The 10000-nt window shown below is 35.3% G+C and overlaps 1 protein-coding gene across 1 annotated transcript in view; it reads right to left on the reverse strand.

Annotated features, from left to right (window-relative positions):
• Window positions 1-10000, reverse strand: part of LOC119576961 (E3 ubiquitin-protein ligase Su(dx)-like) — a gene marked incomplete in the record, with an annotated part of 23403 nt that overhangs the window by 7549 nt on the left and 5854 nt on the right. The window contains 8 exon segments of the mRNA XM_037924618.1: window positions 1044-1175; window positions 1351-1442; window positions 2087-2204; window positions 2410-2601; window positions 2734-2881; window positions 5206-5802; window positions 6341-6439; window positions 6665-6846. Coding sequence (XP_037780546.1) covers window positions 1044-1175; window positions 1351-1442; window positions 2087-2204; window positions 2410-2601; window positions 2734-2881; window positions 5206-5802; window positions 6341-6439; window positions 6665-6846 — 1560 coding nt within the window.

The raw sequence follows: 10000 nt of genomic DNA on the forward strand, positions 1-10000 counted from the left end.
TATTAATATATTTTTAAAAAATAAAAAATATATATAAAAAAAAATTTATTCAAAAATTATATTTAAATATATATATAAAATAATTTTTATTTTAATTTTTAAAAATTATAAAAAAATTTTTTAAATATTATAAAATAAAAATAAATTTTTAAAAATAATAATTTTAAAATTATTTTTATTTTATTTAAAAATATTTATTATTTTAAAAATTTTAATTTTTTTTAAAAAAAATTTTTTTTATATAATATATAATATTTTTATAAAATATATTATTAAAAAATATATATAATATATATTTTATATATATATTAAATATATTTTTATAAAAATTTTTAAAATTTTTAAAAAAATTTAAAAAGTATAAATAAAATTATATTAATATATAATATTATAATAAATTTTAAAAAATTTTAAATATATTAATTTATAATATAAATATTATATATAATTTTATTAAAAATATATTTTAAAATTTTTAAATTTTTATAAAAATAATATAATTATATAATTTTTTAAAAATATTTAAAAAAATAAAATTTTTTAATTTTTTTAATAATTTTTTAAAAATATATATAATATATATATAGATATATATATATATATATTATTATATCTTTTTATATATATTATAAATATATAATAATATCTATATATATATATATATATAAAAATATATCTATATATCTATTATTATATATATAATATATATATATGTATATATATAAAATAATATTATATATAAATATTATTTTATCTATTTTAATATCTTATTATCTTATATATATTTATTTATATATATATATATATATATATATTCTATTTTTTATCTATTATTTAAAATATATTATATATATATATATAGACATAATATAAAAAGTATATATATATATATATATCTTATATATATATATTATTACATACACACACCATTATATACCACATTATATTCACACCACATTACTTATTATCCCTAAACCCTCAGATCCTGTGCCAACATAATGTACATTCCAACATTCAAACAAACTTATATAAATGAATCCTACATTTGCTTGGCTCCTGGACGAGGATCCTGGAAAGTTGTCTGGCGGGTGTTGTGGTCCACAAAGTACTGGCGACCATCATCTGTGAGTCGCATCTCCCAGCCAGCTGGAAGGGCCTCCTCCTCAAGTCCCATTCTGTAAATTTAGAGTATTCTCTAAACAAGTTCTATCACTAGCTTCCTAAAGTAAAAAGGCAAGTAAAAGGAGTGGGGAAGAAGAAGAAAAAGGCAGGGACACATTCCTAAACAAAATAATAAATGTTACATTTATACAAGAAAACAACATGCACTCCTTCAGAAACAAATCTTACCCTTGTGTCCTTGGATCATCCCACTGAGTTGTTCTGTTGCGGTGGTTGACAAAGTAAATTCTACCATTGGGCTCCTGCCGCTTCTCCCAACCCTGGTCATGAACCATATAGATTAAGGCAATTATGAAAAAAGACAAAATCATTAAAATTATATCACAAATATTTTCCTTTTTGAAAAATACAACATGCAAAGTATCACTAAGCTTTTATTTCTTTCCTCCTTTACTTTCTCTTTCTCTAACCATCTCTTTTCTCTAATTTTCTCTTAAACATTGTATCTCTCACTTTTTTTTTCACATTTTTTTTTTTTCTTTCACTTTTTCTCTCTCTCCTCTCTCTTTTTCCTCCACTATCTGTCTCCATCCCCATCTACCTCTCCCTACATCTTTTTCCATCCCCTTTATCTCTCCCTATCTCTATATACCTCTTCCTGCATTTCTCTCCACCACCCTTATCTCTCCCTATCTATATCTACTCTCTTCCCCTCTCTCGCCATCCCCATTTACATCTTGCTGCATCTTTCTTGACTCTCCTTATCTCTTCTCGTCTCTTTCCATTTTCATATACCTTCCATATACCTGCATCTCTCTCCACCCCCCTCATCTCTCCCATCTCTCTTCCATTCCCATCTACTTCTTGCTGCATCTCTCTAAACCCCCCTAATCTCTCCCCATCTCTACTTCTCTTCCTATCCATCCCCATTTAGCTCCCCTCCCCCTTTACCACTAAAACTCACAGGAGGGAGTGGGCCCAGAGGATCATTCTCAGTCTCTTGGTTGGTGTTGGGATACAGGAACCTCTGTGCACTGAGCTGTGCAATGTGTTGTCGCTCCCCTTGCCATTCTTCAAATTGCCTAGTGTAAGGAAAGGGAAGAAAAATCAGTGAATGAAACTGTTAAAATGTGAGAAATAATAATAGAAATATACAAACTTCACAATGACAGACAAGATGAGGAGAAACTATACCAAAGTGAAAAAAAATAAGACTAAGAAAAATATACTAATTAGAACAAAAAAAAGAAACAAAAAGAAAAAAAGAAAAGAGAGAGACCTCCTTACCTAATATGCTCTACTGTTGGCCGCTGCCATGTAGTCGTTCTGGTGTTATGATCGACATAATAAACTCTTCCCCTTGGATCGCGACGTGCCTCCCAGCCTGCAGGTAAGGGCTTTGGTCTCTCCCATGTTGTGGAGCGGGTTGTGTGATCTACGTAGTAGCGACGCCCATACTGATCATGACGCATCTCCCATCTGAGGTAAAAATATTGTGATGATGGACTGTGACCACCTTAAACAAAATCTGTATAAAAAAACAGAGCATAGCACAAAAATAACAATTAAAATTTTATAAATAAATAAAGTAATTATGGTTTTGCAAATTACCCATGGGGAAGAGGTTCCTCCTGAACCCCTACTGCTGCAGGCTGAGCAGAGTTGCTACCACTACTGCTGCTGCTAATGTTTCCTGCTGAGGCTGGAGCTCCACTGCTGCTTCCATTACTGTTTCCACTCCCTGGAGTATTGCTACCATCTGTTAGTAAGGATGAAGAGAAAAAGGCTATTTTGAGCCCCCATAGAAGTTTCTATGAGGTCTTTCTCTAACCTTTCATCTGTATATTAAATTATTTCTATTGATATTGATATTTTATACGTATCATCCTCTATACAATAAAATCCCATAATTCCATCTCATTTTCAATTGCATGGATAGGTTTGGTATAAGCACTCTAATGGATATTATAAAGAGGTTATGGCCAGGGAGAACAGAGTTACAATTCACAAAACCTTGAAGATTTTCACCAGAAGATATTACACTTCTACGATAAGAATTAGTATTTATGTCTGTCCATGTCTGAACCATTTTGTTACATTCTTTTGTATATATACTTAACCCACTGGATTTGGTTGCATCATGGCAATAAAATCACCAAAAATTTACTCTTTATGCATAAGCATTTTTAGCTCTTTGACCTTTTTCCAATGTCCATATTTACTATTTGATTTGCATTATCCAGATGGTAATATTTTTTTTTCTTTGCAGACTCCAGTCATCTCTCAAGGGAGTCTATAACTCTGTGCAAGAAAAAGAAGACTATGTAACACTATGTCACTTGTGTCAATTAATTTTATATTTATGTAATATTCAATGTTAAACAACCTGTGTCGCCACTCACGGCACCAGGAATATGATGCTGAGCATGGAAATGGCGTCCTCCATGGAGCCGGCACTCTTCCAGTCACTGCTCACAGACATTTCATTCCCACTCATACATTGATAAGAATAATGCAAAATTGCCAAATGAATAAAATAAACCTCTCAATAAGTTTGTGCACTTGTGGTGAGTTTATTCCATCACCCCAGCCTTCAGCAGCAATGCTAATGATAGCAGGTTTACGTCACCTGGCCAACCACCAGATTTTCTTGTGACAGAATAGTCACATCAACCGCCCCTCGACCCAATTTTTTCATGATGAGATGGTCATGTCACTTGGATCCAAGGGGTTAATACTGTTGCTATCACAATAAAATATAAATTCTGAATTTGTTCATACACCTATATTGGCAGTAGCACAAAACAATAACATAATACAATGCACCTTTCTTATCTCTCATTTCTTTCTTTATTAACCCAATGCCTCTGGAAAATGCCACATAGATGGCTCTCCTAGTGCTTAGCCACAAAGGAGTCAATTAGTAGACCTTGTGACCTTACCTGATTTCACTTTTCCTTGAATTGGCAGGAAAAACGTATTTTTTACTAATGCTATGATTATCAATGGTGTTATTTTTATTACAGACATTATAATTACTATAATGCTATAAATATTAGTAACTGCAAAATAAGATAATGTAAAATATTTTCGTAAATCAAGGATAAAGGTAAACGGGCGAGACAGGCTGTAATTGGCTCATTGGTGACCTAGTACAAGGGTAGGCATCCATGTGTAAAAACAATTAACCCATAATTGACGGGTAGCATTCATAGAGGCCGGGGCCTCGCTGCCGGGGGCTTATATCGTCCCACGCATGCCACCACATCATGCCAATACCAGCATCCCATGCCGTTTACATTTGCGTAATACTAACGAAGATATGTTGTATTTTCAATTTTCATTATTTTTACAGTCTCTACTTGCCAAAATCTATGATAAATCGAGACTGAAGGTATTTTTGTTGTTATATAGACTCCATAGTTGATCATTATTCGTCTATAGTCCGAATAAAATAAGCATGTGTGCATCATGGATTGAAATTGTCGTTGTTGCATTTTTGTTTGTTGCATGGTAAAATGAGAAATGTAGAACCGACTTAATCACACTTTCAATGGCAAAAAAATCTTTGCGTGATTGTAACAAAAAAAAAACTCATGGCATGTCCATGCATACTCTATGGCATGTGCGTACATGCCCCCGGCAGATGGTCCCGCCATGCCATGGCATGTACGTACATGCCACCCGTCGGCAATGGGTTAATATATTAAACTCACAGTAGGCATGGCATGTACGTACGTCATGCCCGTTAGCATTGGGTTAAATAGCATATACCATCGCATTAAAAAACCTACAACTGATACCTTGTATAATACATACCTCAACTATGATCACTTTCCCCACAATAATTGCAGATCATAATTAAATGATGTCTCTTTTAAATGTTTCCATTTCCTTTAACCAAAAATATACTATGGCATACACTAAAATACATAATAAACTAAATACACTACTATAAATTTTAGGACTCCAAGCATAACAAATAATCTTTCCATGTGAAAAGAAACTTGGACAAAGTCTGTTTATTCTGTCTTCATAGATATATAGTACATCAATACACAAAATACTTTAACAGAAACTGACCTGAGTTCCGTTTGTTTTTGTGAGCTCTGTGATGACGATTTGCAGGTCTTGGGGCAAGCCCAGGTGGCTTTGGAGCAGCAGGAGAGGAAGCAGAGTGCTGGGGTGTGCCATTGGTTGGAAGTTTCCCATTAGTGGCATTACTGGCAACTTGTGGTGGATTAGGCTGATGATTGGCCTGGGGAGACACATTCCCTGACACAGGGGGAGCTGTGGATTCTGCACCATTGGGTCTCCCATTCTGGTTTCCAGAACTGTCAGTGGGACTCTCTCCACCTAATACCACAACAGCAGACCCGTTGCCCACACTCTTCCTAGCCCGGGTGCTTGGGTGGGACGAGGCAGCCTGGCCATCACTATTAATGGAAGGAAGAGACGGAATGGGGTTGTGTGTTGCAGATGTGTGTGAGGTATGGGTTATAGTTGTGCCAGAGTTAGACTGGCTGCCACTTGCTGACATGATGGCAGGCAAGGCTGCTCCTGAATGGGCATCAGACTGGATCAGCTTGGGTGGAGGGGGTACAGGTGGTGGAGTTTTGCCACCAACCCGAACTGTGACTGTATTACTTCCACTGACATTCCCACCACTCACATTCACAACTGTGAAAAGAAAATTACAAGTCATTTAGTAAACATGCCTGTCATTGGACTGACACACATTTTATTTATAACCTGTATAGCTGAATTTCACTCTATAACCTTTTAAAACCTTAAATTCTGCTAGCTTAAGATAGATCTGTTCAGTAACATTAAAAAACTGTTTTACTTTGTCCTTCTAAAACAATACCATGGATCAGGCATCAAATGATAACTTTGCACTTTAAACAGTAATAATAATAAAAAAGAAAGAAAGAAAGAATTTATAGCCTAATATTTTCTCAGCATCAATTACAGCAAAATATTAACATTTACTAATACCTTGAAATTACTATCAATCATAATAATCCAACAATATACTGTAAGGTTTAGGACAGATCCCTTTGCTTTTCAACTTGCATTGCTATATCCATTAATAGTAAAAATAGAGATATTTTGGATTATACATAGCCATACACCTACATGGTGTGCAGTACAATAATAAAAAATTAATCACAAGAAAAAATAAGAAATAAAGAAAAGGAAAACAAATGAACATTACCAGTTGGAAGGTTATAGTTGACTTCCCTTTGTCTAGCACCTCCCTGGGTTAATATATTCAAACCATCTAGGGTGACTGTGATGGTGGGAGGCTGGGAAGCTGAAAGTTCAATAATAAACTTGTTAAAAAAATAAATAATGAAAATCCTAAGCAATAGAACTCTATCATTACTTGAAAATCCTAAACATTAGAATTCTTATTACTATTTCCAACTCCTCAAATTAAACAACTGATTATGTAGCAAATGTATATCATAATGAATAAACAAACATGACCAATTCCTGCTTACTCCAAACACCAACACCACCTCATACATCCACTTACTAGCTGGCACAACACAATTAGGCGGCTGAGTCAGCGGCAGTGTGTGAGTGGAGCTCTTCTTCCCATCGTAGGCGGCAACCACATCTGCAAGCTTTAGGGTAGCTTCTCCTATGACAGAATCTCTCACTAAGGTGTGGTGGTCACTCACACGGAAGACCAGTACAGAGTCTTTTGTCACCAATCTGGCAGGGAAGAAATTAAGGATCGGATTATCTTCTTATTACTGCTGGAGAAATTGGTAATGGATGAAAATATAAACATAAGATGGAAGTGCATGTTCTTATAAAGGTGAATGCCCCCTAAAAAATAAATATATAAATAAATATATAAATAAAATAATAAATAAATAAATAAATAAATATCAACTGTTTCCCAAGTCTTGAAATATTAGGGATGTGTTCCTTCTTATCTATAAAAAGAAAAAAAAAAGAAAAAAAAAGAAAAGAAAAAAAAAAAAAAAAAAAAAATGCGTCTAAGGATGAATAAATAATTTTACAAGGTAATATATGTAATCAAGGTCTGCATATTGCAGGAATTTAGGTTTCAAAAATAAATCCTTAGAATTACACACAATTACAATGTCTGCATTACACCTTCACTAGAACTACTATGTAATAAAAGCTTTCTTATCACACATTCCATCAGCATTACGCATGTAATTTTCATAAAAATGTAATATCAAAACATGAATTACACATCTTGATTATAAATTCATCATTTCTCATTCATAACTTTTCTATAATTGTCAAAGAGAAATGTTCAAGGTTCAAAATAAAATTCTCATTTCATGTTCTAAAGCATAAATAAAATTTACAAAAATACTGTGAAATTACGAATTACCTGACTTCTGCATAAGAAAAAAAAAAAAAAAAAATCTGAACTCAATGTCAGAGGGAAAACGCTGTGCTCATTTTAGAATTTTTTTGTGAAATGTCTCTACACATAGTTGGCTCTGCTAGTGCTTAGCCAATGAGGAGTCAATTAGTAGACCTTGTGACCTAACCTGATTTCACCTTTCCTTGATCTGGCAGGAAAAATGTCTTTTTTACTAATGCTATAAATATCTATGGTGTTATTTCTATTGCACACATTATAATTACTATAATATTATTGACATTAGTAACAGCAATATAAGAGAACGTAAAATATTTTTTAAAATCAAAGAAAAGGGTAAACAGGAGAGACAAGCAGTACTCGTAACTGGCTCGTTGGTGACTTTGTACAAGTGTAGCCATCTATGTGTAACAACAATTAATAAAGTAAACTTACAGTGGGCATAGCTGCTATGCATATGCCATACCTGTTGAGAGAGAGAGAGAGAGAGAGAGAGAGAGAGAGAGAGAGAGAGAGAGAGAGAGAGAGAAGGGGAGAGGAAAAGGGGAGAGAGGGAAAAGAAGGAGAGAGAGAGGGAAAGGAGAGAGAGAGAGAAGGAGAGAGAGAGAGAAGGAGAGAGGAGAGGAGAAGGAGGAGAGAGAAGAGAAGAGAGAAAAGAGAGGAGGAGAGAGAGAAGGAGAGAGAGAGAGAAAGGGGAGAGAGAAGAAGGAGAGAGAGAGGAGAGAGAGAGAAAGAGGAGAAAAGAGAGAGAGAGAGAGAGAGAAAAAGGAGAGAGAAGAGGAGAGAAAAAGGGGAAAAGAGAAGGAGAGAAAAAAGAAGGAGAAGAGAGAGAGAGGGGAGTAGAGAGAGAGAGAGAGAGAGAGAAAAAGGAGGGAGAGAGAGAGAGAAGAAAAAGAGAGAGAGAGAGAGAGAGAAGAGAGGAGAGAGAGAAGAGAGGGAGAGAGAAAAAGAAGAAGAAAAGAAAAAGGGGAGAGGAGAGAAGAGAGAGAGAGAGAGGGGAGAGAGAGAAAGAGGAGGAGAGAGAGAGAGAAAAAAGGAGAGAGAGAGAGAAGAGGAGAGAAAAGAAAGAGAGAGAGAGAGAGAGAGAGGGAGAGAGAAAGAGAGAGAGGGGAAAAAAGAGAGAGAGAGAAAAAAAAAGGAGAGAAGGAAAAAGAGAGAAAGGAGAAAGAGAAGGAGAAAAGAGTGAGAAAGAGAAGGAGAAAAGAGAGAGAAGGAGAGAGGAGAGAGAGAGAGAAGAGAGGAGAGGAGAGAGAGAGAAGGAAGGGGGAGAGAGAGAGGGGAGAGAGAGAGAGAGAGAGAGAGAGAAGAGAGAGAGAGAGAGAGAGAGAGAAGAAGAGAGAGAGAGAGGAGAGAGAGAGAGAGAGAGGGAAAAGAGGGGAGAGAGAGAAAAAGAAAAGAGAGGGGGAGAAGAGAAGGGAGGAGGAGAGAGAAGAAGAGGAGAGAGAAGGAGGGAGAGGAGAGAGGGGAGAGGGGGAGGGGGAGAGGGAGAGAGAAGGAGAGAATGAGAGGAGAGGAGAGAAGGAGAGAGAGAGAAATGAAAGGAGAGAGAGAGGAGAGAGAAAGAGAGAGAGAGAGAAGGAGAGAGGAGAGAGAAAGGAGAGAGAGAGGAGAGAGGAGGAGAGAGAGAGAGAGAGAAGAGAGAGAGAGAGAGAGAGAGAGAAAGGAGAAAGAAGAGAGAGAAGGGAGAGAGAGAAAGAAAGAGGGGAGATAGAGAGAAAGAGGAGAGAGTGAGAGAAAGAGAAGAAACAGAGAGAGAGAATGAGAAGAAACAGAGAGAGAGAAAGAGAAGAAACAGAGAGAAAGAAAGAGAAGAAACAGAGAGAAGAAGAAGAAAGAACAGAGAAAGAAGAAACAAGAGAGAGAGAGGGGATAGAGGAGAGTTTTTGAGAGAGAAAGGAGAGAGAGAGAGACGAGAGAGAGAAGAGAGAGAGACGAGAGAGAGAGAGAGAGAAGGAGAGAAGGAGGAAGGAGAGGAGAGAAGGGAAGGAAGAAGGAAGAAGGAGAGAAGGAGAGAAGGAGGAGAAAGGAGAGAAGAGAAGGAGGAGAGAAGGAGAGAGGAGGGGGAGTGTGATCTAACATCCAACACACACACACCACCACCCCACACACACACACACACACACACACACACACACACACACACAAGAAAAAAAGAGAGAGAGAGAGGAAGATCTTATATAATACATGATTTTTCACTGGAGACTAGTTTAAACACATCAGTTTTTAAATTTATTTCATTATGAATATGAACAATTTCAGTATTTCTATTTTTTTCTTTATCATCTGAAACCTACAATCATTAATAAAGGATTAAGAGAAAGTTACAGATGATGAAAAAGAGGGTAGAAAAAAAAAAGTTGGAAAAGGAGAGGAAAATTGGATAATGGAAGATGGTATGAACAAAATATGGAAAAAAAAAAAAAAAAAGTGAAAATTGTATTTGTACACATTAACATTTCTATTATGTCACACCTATTCATGCAAAACAAAAAGAAATGAAAA

This window comes from Penaeus monodon, chromosome 9 (genome assembly GCF_015228065.2).
Source record: "Penaeus monodon isolate SGIC_2016 chromosome 9, NSTDA_Pmon_1, whole genome shotgun sequence".
Classification (NCBI taxonomy): Eukaryota; Metazoa; Arthropoda; class Malacostraca; order Decapoda; family Penaeidae; genus Penaeus; species Penaeus monodon.